The sequence below is a fragment of the Marmota monax genome, unplaced genomic scaffold, assembly GCF_021218885.2.
Source record: "Marmota monax isolate L192 unplaced genomic scaffold, Marmota_monax_Labrador192_F-V1.1 WCK01_AAM20220418_F8-fsc00090, whole genome shotgun sequence".
NCBI lineage: Eukaryota > Metazoa > Chordata > Mammalia > Rodentia > Sciuridae > Marmota > Marmota monax.
The window spans coordinates 1,195,313-1,223,312 of record NW_026695219.1 but is presented as its reverse complement, the minus strand read 5'-3'; the positions used below and the strand labels follow the sequence as shown (position 1 = coordinate 1,223,312).

The window sequence follows — 28,000 nt, the reverse complement described above, 5'->3', positions numbered from 1 at the left end:
TAATTTTGGCGGGTTCCGCGGTAGACTGAGTCTCCTAGCCGGCGCCTGGTGAGAAACGCGGGTTTTGGGCATGCGGGTGGCCCTCGCGCGTCTGTGGGAGGATTTGGAGGAGTCTGAGCATGAGAGGCGCAGAACCGTGGGCGCTCGAGTGGGCGAGGTCCGGGATCGGGCTGCAGCGGGGGCGAGCTGCTGAGCACCGGCTTGGAGCGGGTGCACTAAGGGTGCGGCACGGCGGGGAAGGCGCCTGGGCTCCGGGTCTCCTACTTAAGAAATCAGTTTTGTTTTGTTTTTTAAAGAGTAATCTTTAAAAATACTTGTCAAATGAATGCCTTTTGTTCATTATTGATTCGTTTCTTTGTTTGTCTAATCAGTAATTTAATTTCCTAACCAGTATTGAAAGCGTGCATTTGCCGGCCTCCGGACACAGGATGTCTACCCTTAGGAGGAGGCTTGCGGTCTAAGGAGGAAAATAAATAACAAACAAGTTCACGGTGATGGATGATGTGCCATGAGATAGTCGAAAGGATATCTTCCTTTCCTCTATGATGAGAAGAATACAGAAGGAAGCTTAGCAGATAGGCTGCTCTGGAAAGACTTAGAAAAATGGAGAGTTAAGTGAGGATGAGAAGCTCTGGTGGAGCTTTCCAAACAAAAGTGCCTGAGGCCTGAAAGTAGGCCAGTCTGGCTGGAGCATAGTTTGGGAGGTGGGTAGAGTTGGATGGGGTATATACAGAAAAGATGAGGCAGTAGAAATACAAGGTGAGACAGTATCCATTGCCTCGCAGGCTTTGTAAATTTAGTTTTTAAGTGCAATGAAAAACCATTAAAGAATTTCAGTTAAGGAAATACTATGATCTTGTATGTGTTCCTAAAAGTTTACTAGGGAAAGATTACAGTGACTGTTGTATGAAAAATAGATTGTAGGAAGCAAAGAAACCAATATAGGAAGCTAACATAATAGTCCAGATAAAAGATTAATGGTGGCTCATATTAGGGTTTTGTCAGTGAGGTTGGAGAGAACTGAAAGATTTGAGCTATAGTTTGGCAATAAAACCCATAATACTTGTTGAATGGCCCTGGATATGAGGGTGAATGAGTATATTCTGAGAGAAGGTGGGGACTGGTTATAGCAGTGAACCAAGTTTGCTCCTAACTCTCCACTGGATTCCCTGGTGAATAATATCCTACATTACACACGATGGGGTCCATGGAAATGTTTGTTCAATAAATAAAAAGAAAGCACCATAATCAATATCTTGACATTGCACTTGTGAAAGTGACATATATGTAAGTTAAGTCTAAATAGCCTTGCAATTTAATAAGTCACTTTAAATGAAAAACTGGAGAGCACACAGAATGATATATTTTTATCTTCAAAAGCTCCTCTGTGCTTTGCTAACTAGTATTGAATTAAAATTCTGACAAAGGCTGGAACTAAGTAGTTACACACTAAGCCACTATGAATAAAGTCAACATCGTTTGCGTTATAATAATATGGGATACCAGCCCTAGTATTTAGACCAGCCTCAATAATTCTTATTCATAGTCTGTCTCATTTCTACCACCTTGTATTATACAAACTACTCTACATTTCACCAATGAATGATTTCTGTAATCATAGTGTGAAGACAAGTAAAAGAATATTGTTTACGTGTAAAGAGGAGATCGTGTTGGCTGTGGGCAGAGAAAAGATGAGAAATTGTCAGATTCTAGACGAATTCTAAGGTTATAGCCCATGGGATTTGTTGGATATGCACTGTTAGACCAAAAAGAATCAAAGGTGACTTCTTGTGTTGATTTCACACAGCCAAGATTCTACAGTACTCATCCTCTTGGCCATCTAATCCTCCTTCAGTTCCTGGTCACAACTTTTGACAGCATGGATGGTAAGACCTGGTTATTTTCTTAATTTCTCTTTGTTTCATGGAAAACCACCCTTTCCTGCATGGACTTGTTATTCTATTTACAAAATAGTGAAAATGCTTTCCTACTCTGAGCATAATATTATTTCAGTGGTTCAAAAGAGATCTCATTTTAGTCTCTGAATGTTATATGTTTTCACCAGGTGAGATTTTTCTTTTCCCTCTGGCAACTGTAATTGTCTTTCATAATACTGCTTGCTGAGGTTCTTAAAATGTGGCAAGCATTTGCTAAGATCCTTACATATATTAATTTACTTAATTTTCACAGCCACTGTATTTTATAGACAAGAAGTCAGGGATGTTTAGTAACTTATCACAGGTCAAACTGTCAGATCAGGGATTTGAACCAGGAAGTCAGACCTCAGGAGCTTCCATTTGATGTGGAAATATGTTGAAATCGTTTTAGTCTTAGTCTAGATCTGACTTAAAATTCTGACTGTCCTTTCTTCTTTTGAGGGTGATGATAGTGGGGGATTGAACCCAGAGTTGCTTAACCACTGAGCCACATCCCCAGGGTACCTCCCACCCCCAAGGACAGCATCTCTCAAAGTTAAAACTTCTTAACAGTCTTTTCTGTTGTTGTTTCAATGTTGGGGATTGAACCCAGGTCCTTGTATATGCTAGGCAAGCACTGTCCCACTGAGCTACATCCCCAACTGTTAACAGTCCTTTCTAACTTTCATTTTTTCATAGATGTGTACACAATACTAGTCAGTAAAGAGATATTTCTCTTATTTGCAAAGCTTAGCCTGAAGCAGCATAAAAATGACTGTGTTGATTGTAAAGGGATCTTGACAAATAAAATGCATTATTTTTCTGGTTGCATATTTGAGGTCATTGTTTGAAACTAGATTTTTTAAAAAATTCAAGATTATTATACTTTTTAAAGGAAAAAAGATTATAAAACTGAATGTAGAAATTCATTACCCTGTGATATATATGAAACTCATTGCAATTCCTGTAGAATAGTTTATGTAACACAAACCATAACTTTTTCTATGAGGTGGTCATGAAAATAAGAGGTGCTTGGATATGTGCTAAGAAATCATAGTATCCAATAGGAAAAACTAATTTGGTTGGCATGGCTTCACAATTTGGCCAAAGTAAAGAGAATAAAAAGTTTACTGGTACTGGGGATACACTGTTGAACATTGTTCCTGCTTACATTTTCATCAAGGGAGTAAGATAATAACAAATTAAAAGTTAAAAACAACAACAACAAACTATCTTACCACGAGTCTCGAGAATGACTTTGTCTGCTGATAAAAATGCTCAGAAGAAAAAGAAAAATTGTTGATGCAGGAGACAGAGTTGGTAATTGTAGAGTGACATTCTTGAAGCTGAAGGAAAGGGAACTAGTATATAAACAGGAGAATTTGCTATAAATAGGACTGCACACTATCCATTGTCAGGAGGTAAGCAGAGAACATAGTTCAGATTTGGTAGTGAAAAATGAGGAAGCTAGTTACTTCTATTTATTCTGCAAAATATAAATCAAGGTCATCAGCCAAGAGTAAAGAGGGGTGGGGGTATAGGTGGTTTGAGGAAAGGCTGTGTGAAGTAGGGAAAGGGAAAGGAAATGTATTAGGGAAGCATTTTTTGAGCATTGTTGAATGCCTGTTTGATATTGCTGGCATAAATTTAAAAGTAGGCCAATTAGCATGATAACATGTCTTTTCCCAGTAATATTGACCAGGTAGTGTGCTGGCATAGAGGTGGTAGTTGGTTGGACTTATTCATGGTTAAGATTTTGTCAGGGAACTTGAGAACATGTGAGAGAAGCATGGGAATTAAGAGTCTTTGGGGGCTAATGATGGAGCCCCCTGGGAGCATTTGCCTAGCATGCACCTGGGTTCATTCTCCAGTACTATGAAAAAAGAAATGAAAAGAAAAAGAGTCAAGCCCTCTTCCTATGATGTACTATCTTTGGCAGCTAGAAATGAGAGGTAGTAGAGGCCTCTCTGCTTTGATTTAGAGATGTTGCAATTTCTCTGAAGCACAGGGAGCTAGGATCACCTCTCTTCTCATGCTCCATGCTGCAGTCTTGAAGTCTTTGTTGACCAAACAATTGAAACCAATTTTTATATGACATCTGACTCTTAACCATTAGGCTTGTCAGAACATTCTAGAATATAAGTCTAGCCCTTTGCTCTTTCCATCTGCTATGAGAGTATAGAGTGGTAGAAGGGGTTGGTTTGTTGATCTAGAGAACTCCTTACTAATCCAGGCTGCCACTGTCTCCTGTGAATCTGAACAAGTTCCTACTCATTCCAGCCCTTAATCTTTCAAATGAGGGCAATCGGTCAGATATCCTTGACATTTTGCTCTAAATACCTCTGATTTTATAAAGGAATAGTGCCCAAATGTGGGGAAGAGGGAATGAGCAAAGAAAATAAGCTAATTAAGAAAGAAGAAATACAACTTGTCAGTAATCATAAAAGATTCTTAACCTCACCAGTAATCCAGGAAATGCCAATCAAAAGAGTGAGATAATTTTTAAGTCATCTTTGGCAAAAAAATTTCAAGATACTGGTGTCCTTGCACTTGGAGAACAGTTTAGCAGTATCTAGTAAAATAGGAAGTGTACATTCCCAACAAACCAGCAATTCACTTCCAAGAAACACACATGTGCAAAAAGATAAATATATATATATATATATATATATATATATATATATATATATATGAATGGTTGCAGCATATTTAGAATTGGGAATAACCTAATGTTATTTATTACCAAATGGATTATTGATTCAGCCTTACTATAGAATATGATACAAAAAATAAAAGAAATAAACTAGAACTATTTTGATTTGGTCTAATTTTACAAGCAATATAGAATGACCAATGAATACCGAGTAATAAATACAGTGTGAAATATTTATGTGACTTTTTAAGACAACAATATCATACATTGATTCTTACTACCTATATATTTATGTAAAAGTATGGAAATGGGCCAGAATGATACCCCCAAATTATGAAAGTGATTGCTATAGAGAGTGGTAAGAAGTTGGGATAAGATCTGGCATGATAGATCCCTGCTAAGTGTTACTTAAAAGGCCAAAAAAAAAATGTTAGTGATGGCTAATTCTGGATGATGGGACATGAATACTTTTAGTATACTTTTCTGTATTAAGAAAAAAAACAAAACCCAAAAATAGTTAAAAAGTGAGGAAGCAAACACAGCTAAGGCCTGAATCTATGTTTACTGTTTTTTAATTATTCTTTTGTTGGCTGAACCTCATGGAAGTTGTCATGCAGAAAGTTGTCTCATCAATTAAAGTAGCACAGGTAAAAAAGATGTAGCCCAGGGCCTGGGCCGCTGTAGTCACTAAGCAGATCCTAGTCCTTTCTTTCTTAGCCTTATGCCCTCTAAGAAGTATCTGAGGCCAGGAAATGTAGGTACAAGGAGAACAACAAGGTATCAGGCAAAATGGTGAATCTGTAAATTGATTTTAATAGTTTTGTTATGTTGAATGTTTAACTATGCTTGTCATGAGCAATTTCTCAGGTAGGCTTAATTTCCCACCTTTATTTCTTCCAGTGGAGGAAGATGATTTGTCTTTGCTAACAGCTCTGCTAGAGGAAAATGAGTCAGCCTTGGCTTGTAATTCAGAAGAAAGTAACTCCTTGCCCCAGGAAGATGGTAAACCTGACACGTTTGATGAACTCTTTGATGCCGATGGTGATGGTGAATCGTATACTGAAGAGGCTGTTGACGAAATAGGAAAGATGGAAGACCAGAAAGAAAATTTGGCCACTCTCTTTGGGGACATGGGGGACTTAACAGATGAGGAAGAAGTTCCTACATTGCAGTCAACTGAAAACAAGGTCCTCCTGGCTCCTGCACCTAGTCAAGAGAAAACCAATCAGGAGTTACAAGGTGCTCTAACCATTTGCCAACAGACTCCAAGACCACAACTATCCAAGAAAACTGATAGTTTTCATCAAAATACTTGCTGATTCAAGGGTAGAGATAAATGACTTTGTAAAAATAAAAATTTTTTCAGTAGGTAGTTAAGACAGTAGATACTCAAATCTATGTTTCAGCATCCATAGGCTTCCTTGGATCATTGTCAGCCAGCCATAATTGATCCTCCACAGAATGGCTCTTTTCATGTGGTGCCGGGGATCAAACCCAGTGCCTCACGCATGCTAGGCAAGCACTCTACCACTGAGCCACAACCCCAGCTCTGTATAATTATTTCTTTGCTCCTAAAAATTAACTATACATATGCATCAATAATATCTGTGGTACAGATTCTTAACTGGCTTAGATATGAGAGTCGTAATTGCTTAGAAATGAAAAGTTTATTTCTCTGAGGGACCTCTTTGGAGTAAAAATTAAGCATGAGCTTTAAGTATGTGGTTATATTGAGAGTCTTAAGGTTTTGAGGTGGGGGACAGGCAAAATATTGCCAGCATTTTTCTCATGTATCCATTTTTTTCCTTCCTTGTTCTTAAATCTGTTTTTCTTTCCTAGATGAATTAAGGAAGTTGCAAGAGCGAATGAAATCCTTACAGGAACAGCTAAAAGCAGCATCACTTAAACAGCCTGCAAGTCCAGCCCTTCCACATAAATCCCTTGGTAATAAGACTGTAATTCTGATAATAGTATACATTCGTGTCTTTTAGAAATTGTAACATTATCCTTTGAATTCAACTCCTAGCAAAATAGCCTTTGAACCCCTTCCTAAATTGGTTTTTCTAATTTATTTTTAATCAAGAAAGTAAGTCTCCACGGCCCCTTCTTAAGGAGAAGAAAGTTCAGAGAATTCAGGAATCAACATGCTTTTCTGCAGAGCTTGATGTCCCTGCCCTACCAAGAACAAAGCGAGTAGCTCGGAAACCAAAGACTTCTACAGGTGTGATACTCAAGGCCTCACTGGTTGCCACTGCTCTCGCTCTGTTTAAAATATATTTTGGCATTGTCGTGTGTGTGTGTGTGTGTGTGTGTGTGTGTGTGTGTGTCTATCTATAGTCTTTTGGTCTGTCTTATGTCCCCACTGAGAAAAATAAGTTTCTTGGGAATGGAAACCATATGATATATTTTGTGCCTTTCCTGTACATCTCAAAGTACTTAGAAAACCCTTAGGTATGCAGTAAATGCTTACTGAATAGTTAATAGGTTGAATTATTTTAACCATGTAGTCTTAAAGTTGTACTTTGGACTGAAGTATAACATGTGGATGAAGTTCTCATGCTGGGAATATGGAAATTTAATCTTCGGGCTTGGGAGAGTAAGGCACATATGCCCTTAAAATGGTAAAACTTTATTTGAAACTGGGTTGTATTAAGCAATGTTCATTCTTTGAGGGAATGGGGTTTTGGCTTAGTGGTAGAGAACTTGCCTAGCATGCGTGAGGCACTGGGTTCGATCCTCAGAACCACGTATAAATAAAACAAATGTTCATTGAACTAAAAAAAAAAAAAAAAAACTTCTTTGCCAGGAGTATAGAATGGTAAGCAAATACACACACACACACACACACACAATGAAAAGAATTTATAGACCCTATATTGGTCTTGGTTTATTGCTTCAGTTTGTCCAAAGTGATTATTCTTCAAAAAAACTTGAGACAAAATGGTCTGGAGATAAAGAAGCCTAAATGAAGCAGTATTTATTGGTCATGTTTGTTCAAAAAAGCCCTTTTGAATAGCTTTGACCTATGATGTGGTAATGGAGAATAGTTGCAGTCTTGGCGTGGTCATATTAATTTGATAGCAAGTTCTATATTCAGTTTATTCACTCATGAAAATTGTCCATTCTCTTGAGACCTTTGGCATTACTAGCATGTTTCATTAGGCAGTTTTCAAAGATTTGTTTTGAGGAGGCAGGACATGGACATGGTTTCTAATTCTAAAATTCTAGAGTTGTCACGACTCCTAGCTTGGGAGCAATGATCCAAAGTCCCTTTGACATAATCTTATATAACAAGGGAAATTTTATTATGGAAAATACTCAAGCTTTCTGATCTTTGGGAGCATTACAAACACCTCCAAAATGAAAAAGTAACCACATCAGGGATATTTAATGCAAATAATAATCAGAATACCCTGCTACCCCTTTTTCTCCCCTGTCTTACAAATGGAATGGAAAGTCAAAAGGGAAATTAACTTTAGATATGCCCAAGTTAGAATTTGATCTGTGCATAGATCTCTTCTAATTATTTATTCCTAAAGGAAGGCTTTCACTTCTGAATGGAATCTACTGAAATCTTGTATATGGTAAACATTCAATAAGTATCATTACATAGAATATAGGTATTTTAGAACTGCACATTCTAATACAGTAACCACTAGCCACATGTATCTATTTAAATTAGAAACTTATTTCCTTAGAAGCACCAGTCACATTTTAAGTAATCAGTGGCTACCTGTAACTGGTGGCTATCATCATATTGTGTTGGGCTGTTTTGCAGAGATTTTGAGGGTAGGTTAGAAATGGTCTTGTGGGCTTCATTTTGTTCTGTCTTCATTTTGTTTGTTTTGCATTAGTTGATTAAAAAAGAAACTGTAAAAACAAATTTTGCATTCATCCATCATGGCTTTCTTTTCACTGAATTTTTAAGGTAACTTTCTAGAGGCCAAGAGCTCATTTTCAAAGATGACAAGTGCACCCTCCCAACCACTCCAAACTGTTCCTGGGAACAAACCCAGTGGGATAACTAGAGAACAGAGCTTGGGGACACCAGGGAATTCTGGGGCACTACCAGCTCAGCAGGTCTCTGTGGAAGCCTTCTCTGGCCTGCGACTCAGGTCAGTATGTGTAACAATCCTCTTATTTCCCTCATTTGCACCACTAGGTGGCTCTTCTACCCAGTAGACAGAAACTTCTAGAAGTAGCATGTTGGTGCAGCAGATTGACAGAATACCAACAACTCTTGAACTGTACAAAACTTGGCAATAAGACCAGCAGTAGCACTGGGTTTAACTCAGGACAGTTGCATATAAAATGTTTAAGGAAGACTTATTCTTGTTTTCATGATGAATAAAGAATATCTGTTAAGAAGAAAATGGAAATATAGTATATTTAATTAGAAACTGAGGTGGAAACAGGGATAGTCACTGTTTTAAGGGTTTTTTTCATCTTTATTTAGGTATAATTTAGTCTACTTTTTATTTTTGTGGTACTAGTGGATATAGAATTTTTTAAATACATATAGGTGAATGAGGATAGTAGAGTTTTTTATGAATATATAGTATGGGCAGAATAGATCTTCATATTCTATTATAGAAGAACAATTTGAAAATTCACCAGATTTTGACAAATGATTAGGAATAAGAATATATTCATCAAGCTGAGCATGTGATCCATGCTGATAATCCCAAGTACTTGGGAGGCTGAGACAGGAGGAAATAAGAATTCAAAGCCCACCTCATCAACTTTGCAAGACCTTAAGCAACTTAGCAAGACCCTGTCTCTAAATAAAATATTAAAAAAATAAGGCTTGGATGTGGTTCAGTGGTTAAGCACCCCTGGGTTTAATCCTCAATACCAAAAAAAAAGAGAATGTATTCATCAAAGCTAAATTCAAAAGCCTTTATTGTTGTGAGAGTATTTGTTTTTTAAAAAGTCTGGTTGGAAATAGTAGAACCTGTAAAATTCTTGAAGAACTGATGAGCTTTAAATATCAATTCAGTTTTATAAAAATTTTTAAAAAGAATGTTATAACATGTTATAACTTATTAGCACTTAAAGGATTTGTGATTTTTTTTTTTTTTTTCTATTCTGTGTAAATCCCAGATCTGTATTTGTGGAAAGGCAAACCTCACTTTAAAAATTATCTGATTTTTATTTATCTGCTGTAAAAATGTGTGTATTGTTTATATTATATAACTTAATCCCTTGAGAAACTGTAGAGGTGCGTGCCTGTAACACCTCCTCTTATCACCTGCTTAAGATGCCAGATGTCTCTTTTTAGAATTATATTCTGTTTATTGCTGGTTTCTTAACTTAGGCGACCTAGAGTATCCTCCACAGAAATGAACAAGAAAATGACTGGCCGAAAATTAATCAGACTGTCTCAGATAAAGGAAAAGATGGCAAGTGAGAAACTGGAAGAAATGGACTGGGTGACATTTGGGGTTATAGTGAAGAAAGTCACTCCACAGAGTACTAACAATGTGAGCCATGCTATTGATTTCTGAGCTGCTTCATTGAAAACTGATAATGGAACTTACATCCTTAATTTTTTACTTGTCAGTGTATTTCACTTTGAAAAATCTAGTTCACTATCCTTGTGTTGGTACAAAGGGGAATATGTAAAGAATGCCCTATCTTTTAAAAAGCTAGTTATATAGGTATCTTGGGCTTTTCATTGTTCAAATCATTCTCATAGTATTTTATACATGTGGACATCCATGTGACACTGTAATCCTTCCTGTGGAGGAGAAAAGGGCAAGTAATCAGAGAGGCTGAATTCACAGATCCTTTGGAGATCTCTGTAAATGCAAAGTATCAATCACAAAAGTGCTGAAATCTCTGGCCTATGGCAACACAATATGGTATCTTTAAGTTGGTGGCTCTCCCAAAAGATCTCCCAAGTTTCAAAATTGCAGTTGACTGAGGCATAGTGTGAGGAAAAACTCTGTGACCTAGCAAGGGAAAAAAACCTGAGTTCTAAGCTTCGTTCTCCCTTAAAATAGTGGTAGGTCCTCAGGTTGACTCTTAATCTTTCTTGAAAGACTTCCATTTCTTATCCACAAAATGAAGCCTGGCTTTGGTTATATTGAAAATCCATTCCAGCTTTAAAATAGTGTGCTTAATCATGCTCAATCTGTTATTATTTTCCAATTTAGATTTTTCCAACCATGGATTGTTTATAAGATCTGACACCAAGATTGAGCCCTATTACTATTGGGATAAATGTGAACAAATATGGTTTTCATTTAATTAAGTTCTTAATTGTTTCACACTGGCTATGATGACATTGAAACAGTAGATGTGAAAGTTTATCTCAGTTCTTCCAAGAAAGACATTGCATGAACCCATGGAAGAATAATTATAATGCTTTATAGTACGGGCACTAACTCACTAATTAGACCTGTCCTAGGACACCCCTGTTGAAATAGTTTGTTTCAGTGTTATTCAAACAGTTCTGTTTTTTAAAATGTGTCTTTGGAGGTTATTCATGTTATAAGTGATTCACATTTTGAGTTGTTTTCTCTAAATATTTAATAATACTTCTGAAATTTTAAAGCTCAGCCAATTTTCTTTAACCAGTTAAGTCCCAGGTTTTGAATTCTTGAATATCTCAATGAAATTGACACAGAGGCATTAAAATAGGTTGGAAATCATAATCTAGAGCTTATTATATAACTTATTATCATTAATAATGTTAATTATGTCAATAATATTAATGGATACTATTGCTAATCATTCACCTTCTTTTCTCAAAAGAATGGATCTCCAAAAACAAATATTTATGTCAAAGTTACCATAAGTGGTATATATGTTGCTCAATTTAGGTTTTCTTTTTTTTTATGTAAGTTTTTAAAATTTATGTATAACAGCAGAATGCATTAGAATTCTTATTACATATATAGAGCACAATTTTTTTATATCTCTGGTTATATTCATAGTATATTCACATCAATTCATATCTTCATACATGTACTTTGGATAGTAATGATCATCACATTTCACCATCATTTCAATTTAGGTTTTCTAGGTATTTCATAAACGGGAAAATGCGCATAATAAATTAATCAGTGATAACTGATAGATACGAAGTTGTTTACATGTATAAGTTTATGTCAGTAAGTTATTAAATGGTAACACTGTAGCTTCTTGTCCTCTTAATGGTGTGTGCCAGGGGCGGCGGTTAAAAAGGCGGTGCTGGCCCACTGCATGGGATTAGCAGACATTTGATGATTGTATTTTTGGGATTCATTATATTTTTGTATTTTCCTACAATGAAAAACTTGAACTGCTGGGCATGGTGGCACACACCTGTAACTCCAGCAGCTTTGGAGGCTGAGGCAGGAGGATTGTGAGTTCAAAGCCAACCTCAGTAATTTAGCAAGGCCCTAAGCAACTTAGTGAGACCCTGTCTCTAAATAAAATATATAAAAGGGCTGAGGAACTGGCTCAGTGGTTGAGCACCCCTGGGTTCAATCCCTAGTATCAAAAACAGTACTTTAGCACCTGAACCATAAATAGAGACAGGGTAATCAACAATTCAAAAATTCAAATTAAAAATAGAATAAAAATTCTTTTCAGGGGAAAACATTTAGCATTTGGCGACTAAATGATCTTCGTGACCTGACACGATATGTGTCATTATTCTTGTTTGGGGAAGTTCATAAAGGACTCTGGAAAACGGAGCAAGGTACTGTCATAGGATTGCTAAATGCTAATCCCATGAAGCCCAAGGATGGTTCAGAGGAGGTAAGAATGTGTCTATGATTATATTGATTGATTGTTTTTACAAAATTAGCTGAGTTTTATAAAAAAATGTTAGTATTGGTCTACCCCCCAAAAATGAGTCATGCTTTTATATTATTGTCTCCATTAATCTGGTGTTTGTTAATCATCCACAGTGTTCTGAATTTCTACCTACTCCAAAGTATTTTGTAACAACTACCTTCACTCTATCTTTTCAAATTAGTTCCAAGGTTCCTAGAGTTTTTTGAACTCTTATGCTCAGGTTTCCTTAGATCCCTTACATAAATTTTCATGGTAGCCTCAAGGAATTTTGCTCCATTAATTATTACAGTTATAACTGTAGTTTAGAATCAAAGCCTCTTCTCAAGCCATCCACTGCTTCTCTAATAAATTACAAATCTAGACCCAGTATGAATTAGCACCAAGTAATTTCTTTACCCTCATCCAGCAAGCTTTGCCTTTTTGTCAGATTAAATTCAAAAGTAAGGAAAGGAAAAAAAAATGTTATTTCACTCCTTGTTTTCATCAGATCTTCATCTGTTTGTTGGGAATGTGTTTGTCTACAGGTAATAGGAAAATTTCATTATAGTTTGTTTTTTAAAAAATAAATGGTGAGGTTTGTTTTTCTTACATGATAAAAATCTAAACATGGGCAGTATAGTAATGTCATGGCAATGACTCTGTGAGTCTCTGACTTTCCCCCTTACTTACAAGATGACTGAAGTTCCAGTCATCACTGTGGAGCAGAATTACTGTATCAGATACCACTCCCAGTAAAGGACTCGAAACACCTTGCCAATTTCTGCTAGAATTTTAGATCAGGCAAGAGGCTTATGCACAAACCCGACTGCCAGAGTTTGAGTCCATTGATGCTGAATGCTCTCACAAGCCAGGCAAAGTAACTTTATTACTTATAGATAGGTTCTAATAATCCATAGAAGCCCATGATCCATAGTTAACTGATCCCCCTAAGACTTAGGAAAACTAGCCAGTTTCCAAAAGTACTCTACTCTAGACTGTATAACACACCAACCTCAAGTATTATAGGACATCCTGTTTTAAGAGGGTTGAGGATAAAAATCTAGGCTCTTCAGGACAGTTCCTCCTTATATTAGAACCTGTTTTCATAATACATTCTGCCTGAGAATTGCAAGCAAGAAGGGGGAGAACTGGTTGTCCTCCTGTAATCATATCACCATTCAAGGCAGCAAATGAAGAGGAAGGATGAGCCAGCCACTATCTCCTACTAGGAAAGCAAGGGCTTTCCTACCAATTTCTGCTGAAGTCTCATTGGCTAAGTCTTGAGACTTATAGCTAGACCATTGCTGGGAAAGCAAAATGGGATCCCTTTTCTGAGGCTGAGCTTTTGCAAGTCCAAACAAAAAAAACCAATTCTAATAGCCAAGAGAAAGGAAGAGATCATTACTGAGAAGAAAGCTGAATGTTTTCTCACTTCTAAATCTCTTTTATAGAGCCCCAGTTTTAAATTCCTTTGGACCAATAAGTCTTAAATCAGTACCAACCATTCTTTTATCCATTCTTGCTACTAAGAGACCCTGCTTTTGTCTGCTTTTAACTCTTACCCTGCTTTTTTTTCTTTAGGTGTGCTTGTCTATTGATCATCCTCAGAAGGTTTTAATTATGGGTGAAGCTCTTGACTTGGGAACATGTAAAGCCAAGAAGAAAAATGGAGAGCCTTGTACACAGACTGTTAATTTGGTTGGTTTCAAACTTGTTTAAGATGGCTTCTGCTAAAGAAAAGTAATTAGGATTAGAGTTTAGTTATTTTAGCTGAAATGATTAAATTGGAACTGAGTTTCCTACTTAACAGGAATACTCAAAATGAGAAAGTGAAATGTGTGGTTAATAATTGCCAGTTTAAAAAGCTAAGGGTAGGGAGGTTTTTCACTGCCAACAATGATGAAACACACCAGGAAGCTTATTTTAGTCTATATTCTAATATAACTTCCTTATGACTCTTTTAAAAAAAAAAAACAAAAAATAGCTTCATTGATATGTAAATCATACACCATACAACTCACCCTTTTAAATATATAATCAGTAGTTTTTTAGTGTATTCAGAATTGTGCAACCATGTAATTCAGAATACTTTCATTACCTCAAAAAAAAAACCCATACCCATTAGCAGTCATTCCCCAGTCCCTCTTCTTCCAGCCTCTGGTTAGCACTAGTCTACTTTCTGGGTCCTCATTTGCCTATTCTAAATATTTCATAGAATGTGATCACAGAATGTGACCTTTTTGACTGATTTCTTTTGCCTACCACATCTTTTAAGTTTCACCCATATTGTAATATTCTTTCATTTCTTTTTATGGTTAAATAATATTCCCTTGCATGAACAGACTGCATTTTGTTTATCCATTCTTCAGTTGCTTGACATTTGAGTTACATTTGGCAGATATGAATAATGCTGCTCTAAACATTTAGGGGACTCTGCATGTAGACAGTGTTGTGAGGCTGAAAAGAGGCTCTTTCTGCCTGCAGCTCCCAGGGCTTCAATCCTATTCCTCATCAACTGCTCTTCTTTGCAGAATGACTGTGAGTACTGTCAGTATCACATCCAGGCTCAGTACAAGAAACTCAGTGCAAAGCGAGCTGATTTGCAATCCACCTTCTCCGGAGGACGTATTCCAAAGAAATTTGCACGCAAAGGTGCCAGTCTAAAAGAGCGCCTGTGTCAAGATGGTTTTTACTATGGAGGAGTGTCTTCTGCATCATATGCAGCTTCCATGTAAGACATTCTCAGGACTTCTTTTGGGGCAAGAGTTTTGTTTGTTTCCTAAGAGTAAACCCACTGGTTGGACTTTTCTGTAACTGACCTAGGATACTTGTCCAGGTTTTATCTTTCATAGTTTCCTGCCTGCAATGTGGTAGACAAGGACTTCTATTCTTAGAGAGAAAAGCATACAGAAGGGAGTGATTAGGCAGTCATGATCTTTAATCAGAGCCCGTACTTTTTTTTTTAGCTTCTAACACAAATGGTGTAATTTTGTGGGGGCTGTCGGCATACCATTGAGAGTAAGCTCATCATAGTCTTAATAGCCCTTGAGTCAATTTTGTTGTGACTATTTGATCAAGGTTGCAGACCTCTTAGAACCCAATTTAATTTAGTGAACACACCCTATGAAGTCTCACATAAGGGTGGGATGCTGCAGGGCAGACACTCAGACTGTAGAACTCTATAGAGTTCCTGAAGTAGATGATCGATGGCCCTGTCACTATATTGTAAGGAGCACATCTGAAGATATGACAGGTGGGACTTGGCACAAAGGAGCTTTAGTTGGTTTATCATTAAACACATTTTGTTCCCAATACAACAGGAATTAAGCAAGAGGATTCACACTTCCTGTTTATTTGATAATATCAAACACATTTTTATGATTTAAAATAATTTCAGTATTTTTTCCACATTGCTAAAAAGAAATATCTGTTCATTATTTTTAAATAAGAATATACAATTCAACCAAAAGAAGAAAGTAAAAGTCACCTATAATCCTACCACCTAGAAAATGATTAGCTGTTTGGTATTTATGCACCCAGGTGTTTGGGTTTTTTTTGTTTTAAGTTTGAATTTTTGGTAATATTAAGTGAGCCATATTATACATTTCTTTGTGACCCCTTTTTTTCCTCACAAAATAATGTTTTCCTAGTCAAATATTTAATGTCATTATTTTTAGTGGTTACCTGCTATTCTTATTCTTGGCTCTTTTAAACACTTAGAGGAACATTAATGGTGATTCTAATTTATAACATCATAAACTAAGCTATCCTCAATTTTTAGTTACTATCCTCAATTTCTACACAAAGCTTAATCATCTTAAGACAAATTCCTGGACTTCTAGAATATTGACATATTTTGTATTTCTTTTGCCCTTCCAAAATGGCCTCAGGCAAATTTGTAGGTTGCCTCTTATTCTCCACATAAACCAGTTACACTGCCAGGTCATGGCATTAGTAAAGCCTACTTACATGGTGCTTTGAGAGACTTCAACAGTTGGTAGTAAATACATTGAATATTTATTTCTGTGACCTTTACTCGTCAGAGCATTGGAGTTGGTGCTTTTTCTTTCATGGTGTGGGTCTTGTCATTTCAGTGCTGCGGCTGTTGCTCCTAAGAAGAAGGTTCAAACTACTCTAAGTAATCTGGTTGTGAAGGGCACAAACTTGATCATTCAGGAAACTCAGCAAAAACTCGGTAACTTAGTTTCTTCATCATAAATTTCTTTCTCCAGTTGAAATATGTTTTATGTGGCTTATACTCTTAGGTGCTGAATATCCAGCCATCACTTGCACTTAATGCGTAATATGGCCTAAGCTAAAGGCATGAAGCCCAGTAGTGGGACATAAAGGAAACGTACATGTTGATCTTAGCTGTGCCTTGGCTTTGTGTGCTTTAAGATTTCCTAGTGTATCTGGGTCAGACTCTTAATATCCAGCATTAGAATCAGTGGTTTTAAATTCCTGGTCAGTCCTATCAGTTATCTTTTGTTAAAATAATTCTAAATCAGAGAATGCCAGCCTATTGTGTACTTTAGGTCTTAACATGGCCGAGGCCTAGCATAGAAATAGTGTCTGAAACAACCCCACAGATATTAGTGCCTAGTGTTCTAGTCATTACTAAAAATAACATACTTACAATACCCTTGCAGTCCTAGACAGATGTTAGGGGTCAAGGGCTCTGTATTTTCTCTTGACATTCCATTGCTTTATTTTAAATGATGAAATTGTGATGAGTACAGGGTTTTTAAAATGACACATCCTAGGGCTGGGGTTGTGGCTCAGTGGCAGAGCACTTGCCTCTCACATGTGAGGCACTGGGTTTGATCCTCAGCACCACATAAAAATAAATAAACAAAATATATTGTTTCCATGGATAACTAAAAAATATATTTTAAAAAAAAATGACACATCCTATGACATCAAACCATCTGAATTTTAGATCCTTTCTAAAGCCAATGTTTGCACATCCCAGGAATTTCCCAGAAGGCCTTATCTTGCTCTGAGGAGTTCAGGGAACTGATGGACCTGCCAACATTTGGAGCCAGAAACTTAAAAGAACACTTAGCAAAAGCCAAGGCTTCAGGTACAGTCAGCTCACAGGCGGCAGTGTGGGCCCTAGTTCTTGGCTCTCAGGGAAATCCCTAAGATGGGCTTGTGTTTCAGGGATCATGGGAAACTCAAAACCTGCCATCCAGTCTATCTCAGCATCGGCCCTCCTGAAGCAGCAGAAGCAGAAAATGTTGGAGATGAGGAAGAGGAAATCAGAAGAAATTCAGAAACGGTAAGAGGAGCAGATTTAACATTCACTGTTTCGGTAACTTATCTTGGGAATCCTTTGAATTTCTTAATCAATTTCAATTTCAAAATGTGACTTCACATTTTGGTTGGATACCTTTTTGTCATCACCTGAAGAGCACTGAAGGCTCTACATTTCTAACTTAAGCTAGTGACTCCTGAGACCAGATGTAGATTAGTTAGTACCACTGTGGAAAAAGAGAAAGTAAAGCATGAAGAGGATTTTTATAGAAAGGGAAGATATGTTCACTTGTTTGGCTCTCGTTTTTTTTATTTTGTTACAATTAGGTTTTTAAATACAGGCAGAGCCAATGAGTAAATTGTTATACTTAGTTATTCAGATAAATAAGAAAAATGAGGCACTAAAAATAAGGAGTCATTTTTGAAGTAAAATCAAGTGGAAATAGGGAGGGTGGACAAATCAGAGATTCCTGAACTCAGGTTGTCTGGATAGTGATAACAGCCACTGTTTATAGGTGCTTACGTGCACCAAGCAGTCACTCCCTGAATACAGATTTCATTCAGTCCTCAACCTGACAATGTTTTATGGTCCTGGTTTTACTAATAATGTAACTGAAGGTAATAGCTGAGTTTCAGCCTCCACCCATTCTACTACACTGTTTTAACCAATCTGCTGTCCCAAGTCTGGGCTGCTAAAAAGGTGAATGGTTACATGGAAACTCAATTAAAAGTCAAGGGGAAATTCTTTGGAAAAATAAGAGAAGGGTTTGATCTCAGGCAGCTTAGTTTGAGATTCTGATAGGATATCTACAGAGGTATTTATCATGTGCCTCCAGGTGACATAAATATGTATATGCACATTAAAATATAGTGGGTTGTGAGCCTATTGGGAAATAAATATTACCTGTCAGCTAGAAGGCATTATAGTATGACATTTTTCAGGATTTTGCTGGCAATACAAAACATACCTTCAGGCAGGATTTGATAGGCAGTTTGCAAACTAGCCTAGAGCTCACAGGAGTGCTCAATGATAGAGAAAGGAATACTGGCCTGAGATTACCTGCTACCAGTTGTGAGTCTGTCATTTGTAAGCAATGTGACCTTGGGCCTCAGTTTCTTCATCTAAAAATGAAGGGTTTGAACGAAATGATTTTTGAGGTTCACTATTTTGTTGTTGTATTTCTTAAATTGTGGGTTTGTTTTTTTTTAAATATAAGGGCATTTTCCAAAAAGAATTTGAAGACTACCAAAGGGTTTTTGTTTTAATTTTTTTATTTGTTCTAATTGGTTATACATGACAGTAGAATGCATTTTGACACATTGTACACAAATGGAGCATAACTTTTCATTCCTCTGGCTGTACATGGTGCAAAGTCACACCAGTAGTGTAATCATACATGTATATAGGGCAATGATGTCTGTTTCATTCTACTGTCGTTCCCATCCCTATACTCCCTCCCTTCCCCTCACTCCCCTCTGCACAAGCCGAAGTTCCTTCATTGTTCCCAAACTCCCTTCCCCCGTCATTCCCTCCTGCCCATGTATACACACTTGGATTAGCATCTGCTTATCAGAGAAAATATTCCGTCTTTGGTTTTTTGGGGTTTGGCTTATTTCACTTAGCATGATTTTCTCATTTACCTGCACATGTCATAATTTCATTCTTCTTAAACCTGAGTAATATTCCATTGTGTATATGTACCACATTTTCTTTATCCATTCATCTGTTGAAGGGCATCTAGGTTGGTTCCATACTTTTGCTATTCTGAGTTGAGGTGCTATAAAACATTGATGTGGCTGTGTTACTGTAGTATGCTGATGTTAAGTCCTCTGGGTATAAACCGAGGAGTGGGATAGCTGGGTCACATGGTGGTTGCATTCCCAGTTTTCTGAGGAATCTCCATGCTGCTTTCCATAGTAGTTGTACCATTTGCAGTTCCCCCAGCAATGTGTGAGTGTGCCTTTTTCCCCATAACCTCACCAACGCTTATTATTACTTGTATTCTTGATAATCGTTGTTTTGACTGGAGTGAGATGAAATCATAGAGTAGTTTTGATTTGCATTTCTCTAATTGCTAAAGATGATGAACATTTTTTCATATGTTTGTTGGTAAATTCTATTTCTTCTGTGAAGTATCTATTCACTTCCTTAGCCCATTTATTGACTGGATTATTTGTTTTTTTGATGTTAAGTTTTTTGAGTTATTTATATATCCTGGAGATTAGTGTTCTGTCTGAGGTGTGTATGGTAAAGATTTTATCCCATTCTGTAGGCTCTCTCTTCATGTTATTGTTACCTTTGCTGAGAAGAAGCTTTTTAGTTTGGAGATTCACTCATTTTAAATAACTCTTAAAACCATGTATAATCACCATGAAGGTTACAATGCCTCTCTATTAAGGACTTCCAAATGTATCCTATGTTTTTTGTCTTCCCAGTTGAGTAAACTAAAATGCAGAGGGATTCAGTAAGGTCCTGCAGGTCCTAGAGCTAATCATAGGCTGGGTTTCTGTCCACACCTTAGCTTCAGGACTGTGCCCTGCAGAAGATACCCATTGGAAAGACAGTTGGTGGTGAAAGAGTTCATCAGTACTAAAGTATACAACAGTCAGAACTTATTCAATGAAAAGTCATTTAATCTAAGTGTTAGAGTTGTTCTTTTGTGTGTAACTTGAATGATTAACCTAGGAAGAAATTATTTTACTAACAACTAGTTATCAGCTGGTGGCCTTCTAGAGTCTCTCAGTCCACTTTGAGTTCTGGAGTTTCCATCTGTGTAAAACCCTGTGTTTTATTTCTGCATGTTTCTTTAAAGATTTCTTCAAAGCTCCAGCAAAGTCCAGAGCCCAGCTGTTCCATGCTCATCTCAGCTTCCCACTTTTCAGTCTTTGAGAACAGTGGCTGAGTTCCCAGGGCTGGAAGGCACAGTGGCCACACAGGTGCCTAAGCTTGGCCGAGGCATCTCAGAAGGGGAAGATGTTCTCTTTTTTGATGAGTCACCACCATCAAGACCAAAACTGAGTGCAGTTGCAGAAGCTAAAAAGGTAACTGTCTTCTATTTTCTTTAGTGCTTGATTTTGCATTCCGTAAGACACAGCTTGGGTGTCAAACTATGAACTCATGTTCACTAGATGCCTAGTGGTTATTTACCAATCATGTTATGTAGAGTAAAAGGAACTTTAAATGATAATGGTATCCACATACCATTCATTTAATCTAAGAAAATTGAGCCCTGTCTGATACCATTCATTTAATCTAAGAAAACTGAGCCCTGTCTCAACTGTTCTGAATCAGGCTAAAGGAGATAGCCTCCAGGAAAATATTGCTTTGCAGCTAGAGACATTGCTGTTAAGGAAAAAATTGGAATTTTTGAGGCAAGACTAAAAACTAGTGGTTTAAAGACTCCTTCTTTAGGGTGAGGGTGTAGTTCAGTGCTACAGTGTGTATTTAGCTCACACAAGGCCCTGGGTTGGATCCCAGCAACCAAAAAAAATAAAAAAGAATTCTTCTTTAAAAAGAACCTTATACAGAAGTCCAGTCTGTCAATAGATGAAAGCTAAAATGCTTTGGCTGAAGTAGGGGTGGGGGGTATCCAGAATACCATCTGTCAACTGCCCTAGTCCCTTGATTGAACTTCTTTCTGCTTTTCTCTAATCACCAGGAATAACCCAATTAAGGGCGAAAGCTCACTCTAAGCCCAAGCCCCTTACCTATAATAATGATAACAGTAACATCAATAATAACAGCAGTTGCACATATTGAGTAATATTACTCTGCGCGTGCCATGCCTGTCCTATGTTCAGGTATGCGCCTTGTCTCATTGAATCCAGACAACTAGAACCTTATAATAAGACAGGTCAATGCTATCATCATCCCCTTTTATCAATGTAGAAACTGAGACTGAGAAATAAAGTAATATTACATGCTACTCAGGGCATGAGCTGGAATTCTACCTGAATTCTGATTCTAAAACTTCCAAAATGATCATGTGATCCCCTTTATAGATCTAGAGGCCTGTAGTCTATGATATTAAACTATTTGTTTCATTTAAGTAAACTGAAATTTCATTCATCAGTTTATAGACCTGTCTCTCTGTTATTAGATTCTAATAATTGTTACTAATTCTAGGTAAGATGAAGAAATACTTTGTCAATTTCCATCAGAAAATAGCCAGACTCTACTGGTTAATAGCTGGAAAGGGGAAGATGCTTTGGGTACCTATTTCATCTTTAGATTCTTAGCTTCTTCTCTTTTTCTAGTTGGCTGCTATCTCCAAATTAAGGGCAAAAGGCCAGATTCTTACAAAAACTGATCCAAACAACATTACAAAGAAACAAAAGGACTCCCAGAATGTCCTGGAAGTGAAGAATCGTGTAGAAAAGAACAATACATTTTCTCCTCAAGGTACTACCATTTTAAAGTTAGCAATGGGAGAAAGAGAGCATTTATTAGGGAAATGCTCTAACTTCTAAACCATAACCAGTGCTCTGATGATAAGTTTTTTTTTTTTTTTTTTTTTTTTTTTTTTTTTGGTGGTGTTGGGAATCGACCCCACGGACTCACACATGCTAGGCAAGCGCTCTATTACTGAGCTATGTCCCCAACCCTTTATATTTCGAGATGACTTGAACTTGTGATCTTCCTACCTTGGCCTTCTGAGCAACTGGGATTATAGGCATGCACCACTATGCCCAGCCCAAGTCATTTTTTCACTTGCTTTTCCCCCACATAAGATTTAAGATTGAAACTGATTGTGTTTTTATAACCACATTAAATTGGAATGAAATTAATACACAATTTGAACCATCAGGAAAAAGGTTCCTCATTGAATCTTTGCAGAATGCATTAGCATGAAGATTTACTTTGAAATAAATAGAATTCCTTTGTTTTAAATTGTGGTTCATTTTTAAAACTCTGTGGTTGGTGTTGCCATTTTTTAATTGGTTTATAAATAGGATTTTTCTTGTTATCTGTTATCATAATCAGCTCCTTATGTTAAAGTGAAAGAGATATTCTAATCCAGCGATCAGGTCACCCCTGTATTCTAGGTTCTACCGCTTGGGTTACTCCCTAAGCTTTCTTTGTGGTCTCAAGGTTGAAAGACCCAATAGACAGTCGGAGGAAGCTAAACATCTGAGGCACCATTGGCAGAGAACAGGGATCTATGCTGTCTCAGATTTCTCTGTTATATTTAACATTTTTTCTTTCTGCTCTAGCTGAGGATGAATTGGAGCCTGCAAAGAAAAAAAGGAGAGAGCAGCTCTCTTACCTGGAATCTGAGGAATTCCAGAAAATTCTAAAAGCAAAATCAAAGCACACAGGCATCCAGAAAGAGGTAAGAACCCCAAAAATCAGAGCAATGTCAATGTCCTTCAAACCTGAGGTGCTTTGTTGTAGAACAAAGAACTTTCTTATACATATGTCAAGAAGTAACTAGGGCAGTTTGTTTGGGTTTGTTTTGAAAGGCAGGAATATTTTCAAATAATTTTAGCTTTGCTCTTGTCCTTATACTGAAGAATAGTAATTTGTTTATTATTTAAACAGACTTCAGTATATAAAATTGTTTCCATGTAGTTATGACAATGAGATTACGTATAAATGGCCCCATACTGCTTAATATTTTCTGCCTTGCAATATGGAAAGGTATTATTTCCATTCAAATATTTTAATGTTGACATTTCAAATGCTCTGCATCAATAGTTAACCTCATTACTCCCAAAGACCGTTTTAATCAGAAGTACTTTTTTATTGCTCTTTATCATAAAATAAAATTCATGAATGATATGTATTACCTATACTTAAAATTTCAAAGATATTAGCATGGTATCCTAACTAATATAAAAATTTTTAAAAAGAGGAAAATAACATTTTTTATTAGAAGTGCTTGGGCATAGCTTACCCTAAGAGAAATAATGAAGTAGTTAGAGGCTTGAATCTATAAATGTACATGACACAGCTGGAAATGAGAACTCACGTAGTAGCTGTGTTTTCTTGTTAAGTACCATGGGCCTATTTTTTTTTTTTTTTTAAATAATCTTTGTTTTAAACAGTGAATTATCCTGGAAAACCCTCAGTGTACACAGAAGTTACCTAGTTGTGCTCTTGGAATATTCAATTTATGTTAAAACCATGCACAAATAACTTAGGGTTATATATAAAACAGATTTATATGTAAAACCTATAATTAGGTTTCTCATGCACATGGATGTCCCATAAATACACAGAAGCCAAATAGGATAAGGAACAATCCTTTGTTTTGTAGGGGACTGTTCTGTGCATTGCAGACAGCATAGCATCCCTTTTCTCTGCCAATGGTGGAGATAGCAATCATGACGATAACAAAAAAGCACCACACATTCTCAAAATGTCTCTGGGGCTACTGTTGTTTCCACTTAGTGCTGATATGCCTGATGATCTTCACTCTTGATTAACAAGTAACAAGACGGTTATAAACCATCTTTCCACTGGACTTAAAACTCAGGCAATTGAAATGTCAGAGCCGACTCCTAAAGGCCGTAGAGATGAGCTCCTTCCTCATGGGTCCTCAGACACTGAATTCTTTTGCCTTGTGCAGCTGTGCCAATTCAAGCTGTGTCCACATTCTATAGAAAACACCTCCCTCCCCTCATCCTTTCTCTTGTTCTCAGCACCCAGGAAGTTCTGCCAAGTGCTCAACCTGGGACCAGTGCCTAGTAAATGGGGCTGTCATCACTGGAGATCTCTCGAGCATGTTCCCCCCTATAGAGTCTGTATTAGAACAGTAGAAATAACTGTCTGCTGGTGCACACTGGACCTAATGACAGTGTTAATATGTTAGCTGTTTTTATTTGTATTTGGTGTTTTATAAATCACCAAATATTTTCATGGTTTTGGTTCTCCCTGATACATATTTTAAGAGCTCATTTCTACTTACCTTCATCTTTGGTTTGAAATTCTTGAGGTACTACGTAGGGTTCTCTAACATTTAGCCTGTCTCTTCAGTTCTATTTTGATTATTATCCCAACTGATTATTGTTATTATCCAACTGCCTGAGCATATGTTGGAATTTGTGCAAATACTCCTGGCTGTTTTGTCATTCAGTTGGAGGCTGAGCTCCAGGAATGCTATTTCGAGCCACTGATAAAAAAAGAACAAATGGAAGAAAAGATGAGAAGCATCAGAGAAGTGAAGTGTCGAGTAGTGACGTGTAAGACAGTGAGTGTACCCATTTCAACTTTCTACCATTTCTTCTCTTCTCTCCTTTCAGGGATCAAAACTAAAGATGAATTATGTTTTGGTTTTGTTGCTTGTAAAATTGGAGTGATAACAAGCTTATATATTTTTCATAGATCTTGTAGGAGAAAGTGAAAAAGCTACCGATCAGCCTTTCTAAATAAGTCCCAAGCCTCATTATCTATCATCAGTAGCCTATAAGGAGGAGTCTAAGACAGACCATCCTAAGCTGTTGAGAAATTTACAACACTGTGCTCCTTTGGCCCTCAGTGTTGTTCTAATGTCACAGAAGTTATTGGATACTTCATGCCTGGCTAGAAGTTCAGGTAGATATTAGAAAAAAATAGTAATCAGTATGAGGGAGAGTCAAGAAATCACTTGATCCACAGAGCTAGAAGATAAGGTGGTAACATCCCCAGCATTGACCTAGGCAGTAAGGGGATGACACTGTGTACTTGGACCAGACGGTGGTTACCCAGTCTCTCCTTAAAAGCTCTTCATGGACATGTGGTCTGTTGGTTTGTGCAGTGTGCCTACACCCACTTCAAACCTTTGGAGACCTGTGTCAGCGAGCAACATGACTACCACTGGCATGATGGTGTCAAGAGGTTTTTCAAGTGTCCCTGTGGAAACAGAAGCATCTCCCTTGACAGGCTCCCAAAGAAGCACTGCAGGTATGAGCTTTGCTTGGGGTTTTCTGTCGCATGCAGGGCTCCTTAAGTCTTTTGGTGTTACTATGTGATGCTATGTGATAGGACCAGTATTCCATGTCTTCTTAGAGCTTCTGGATATCCCCAAGACTATAGTTGACAGTTGGAATCCCTGGGGGGCAGGGACATTTCCTTTTTACTGCTATATCCCCAACTCTTAATGTGGTGTCTGGCCCATAGAGTTCTCAAAAATGTTCATGGAATAAATGAAATATGTGTAAGTTGGGCTGGTGAATGAATATATGTACTTATTAGGGACTAAGATAGAGAACTGTTTTTCTCTCTCCATTCCAAGAATCTTTTCTTCACTTAAAATCTCCTTAACATATGAGAAAGTATACATGTTTTAATGTTCTTTTATTTGTTTTTGTGTATACTTGTGGGCGGGCTCAGATACAAAGGCATACTGTGATGTCATCCTCTTGGGGAGGCTGAGGAATCCTTCCTCCTCCATCTCTGGTCCACTCACCATCTTCCTCATTTATTTGTTCTTTTTATCCCCTTCCTCACCCCCTCTTCCCATCTCTTAACATCATAATCAACCATTCTCACATGATTAATATTATGCTTTTGTTTTTTTGTAAAATATTTTTTGTTTTTATGCACTTTTATTTTGCAGAAATGGCACTATATTAAATGTCTCATCTTAATGTCTCTTTTCACTCAGTGTTTTTAGGATACCTCTGTTTGCTCTCTGTTTGCTCTAGTGTATTCCATCAATTGATAATACTGCTCATTCAACCATGGATTTCCATACCCCTTACTCACCCCTTAGGTCCTCATAGGGTCTGGTATAGGAGATGTTTTGGCATGTACCCAGGATTAGAACTGACCAGATAGTATTAGGTCGCTCTCCAGAGTGACTAGGCCAGTCTTCCCTCCATCAGGCTTACACAGGGGCCTCCATATCCCCATCTTCAACAACATTTTTGCCAGAGTACAAAGTGGCATTCTGATAGTTTGTTTAAATTTTATGTATTTGGTTATTGATATTTTTAATATCAGTTCATATGCTTTTCTTTTTTGTATTTTTTGTTACTATCTCTTATTATCCTACTGGAGCTTCTTTTTCTTCTTATTTGTAGATTTGTAGATGTGTCTTCAGTATTTAAGATCTTAGTCCCATATAATTTTGATCATTGCAAATATATTCTTCTGAAACTATTGGTTTTTAAGTTAAATCATTAGGGAATTTCTTTTTTTAACCTCCCAGCTTTGTACTTTTATGGTTTTTGTTGTTTTTCTGGTTGTTTTCTTTTTCTCTTACCCCATCCCCACCTTAAAAGTACATAGATAATTTCCTATGGTTTTTTCTCCTTAATTGCACAGTGAGCCCCATTGTCTTTAAGTGTGTGGGCATATACACCACCACTGAGTAAATCCATCTTTTCTCTTTCAGTAATTGTGGCCTCTACAAATGGGAACGAGATGGAATGCTAAAGGTAGGTGTATTCATAAGCTTTTTGTTACTTTAACAAACCACTGAGCTGATCAATTGAAAAAGAGGAAAGGTTTATTTCAGCTCAGAGTTTTAGGGATTTGAATCCATGGTTAAACTGGATTTTAGCTGTGGCCCCATTGCTTTGGGGCCTGTGGTAAAGCCACACATTGTAGTGAGAATACATGGCAGAGGAGGCCCATTTACCTCATGGCTAGGAATGAAATAGAAGAGGCCTGGGTTCCACAGTCCTTTCAAAGGCACAACCCCAATGACCTCAGACCTCCTGTTATGCCCCACCTGTTTAAAAGTTCCACACCTCCAGTAATGCCATGCTGGGAACCAAGCCTTGAACATGTGGGCCTTTGGGGGACATATTAGATCCAAACTATAGAGGTGGAATCACTTCAGTGTTAATTTGTGACCCATTTTAGTGACCCAGGGAAATAATGTTAAACCAGTTCTTATTAAGTACTCTCATTTTTCTAGGAAAAGACTGGTCCAAAGATTGGAGGAGAAACCCTATTGCCAAGAGGAGAAGAACATGCTAAATTTCTGAATAGCTTTAAATGACCCTAACTTCAGACATTTTTTCACAACCTGTCTTGCTTCTTGTGGTTCTGGAAAAGCAAGGGACTGGCTCTGCATTACCCATGTTTCTGATTGACACCATTAGAAACAAAAACTTGTTAATAGGCCGGTCCACTTTTCTTAAATACTTTCTTCTGTTGAATTAATTTTACACCAAATATAACTGACTTACAAATGGAAAATCAAGATATCCTGGTCTTTCCTATTCTCACTTTAGATGACTGCATTACTGCATTCACATAAATTTTTAGAGTTACTCCTTAGTTACACTAAATCTTACAGGGCTTTCCTTTGAGGTGTTTTAGAACATTGAGCAATGAGTGGGTGGGGTGAGGGGTGCAGCACAGGTGGGGGAACTTACTTGTAGGCCTTGAAAACATTCCTAATGAGATCAGTCTTTTAATCCTGTTTATCAACATGTATTAAATGCTTTCATACAAATCGAACAGGTGTTTAAT

At 37.2% G+C, this 28,000-nt stretch overlaps 1 protein-coding gene across 3 annotated transcripts; it reads left to right on the top strand.

The window, feature by feature from the left end:
* Positions 1–4: 4 nt before the first annotated feature.
* On the top strand, positions 5–27,988 carry LOC124085020 (protein MCM10 homolog). 3 transcript variants are annotated; one of them, XM_046432503.2, is made up of 20 exons: positions 31–48; positions 1,808–1,886; positions 5,470–5,808; positions 6,409–6,513; positions 6,653–6,790; positions 8,498–8,684; positions 9,887–10,052; positions 12,151–12,318; positions 13,918–14,034; positions 14,868–15,067; positions 16,431–16,531; positions 17,309–17,419; positions 17,500–17,617; positions 20,406–20,634; positions 21,850–21,994; positions 22,807–22,925; positions 24,672–24,785; positions 25,332–25,477; positions 26,913–26,955; positions 27,441–27,988. In XM_046432503.2, the coding sequence occupies exons 2-20, from the start codon at positions 1,880–1,882 to the stop codon at positions 27,522–27,524; spliced, it is 2,637 nt and encodes an 878-aa protein (XP_046288459.1). In that variant the 5' UTR covers positions 31–48; positions 1,808–1,879; the 3' UTR covers positions 27,525–27,988. The 3 variants fall into 3 exon arrangements, 2 of the variants coding, with proteins under 2 accessions (XP_046288459.1, XP_058431187.1); XR_009225715.1 differs by lacking the exon at positions 27,441–27,988 and having other exon boundaries at positions 5–48; positions 24,672–24,777; positions 26,913–26,956; XM_058575204.1 differs by lacking the exon at positions 6,653–6,790.
* The last annotated feature ends 12 nt before the right edge of the window (positions 27,989–28,000 follow it).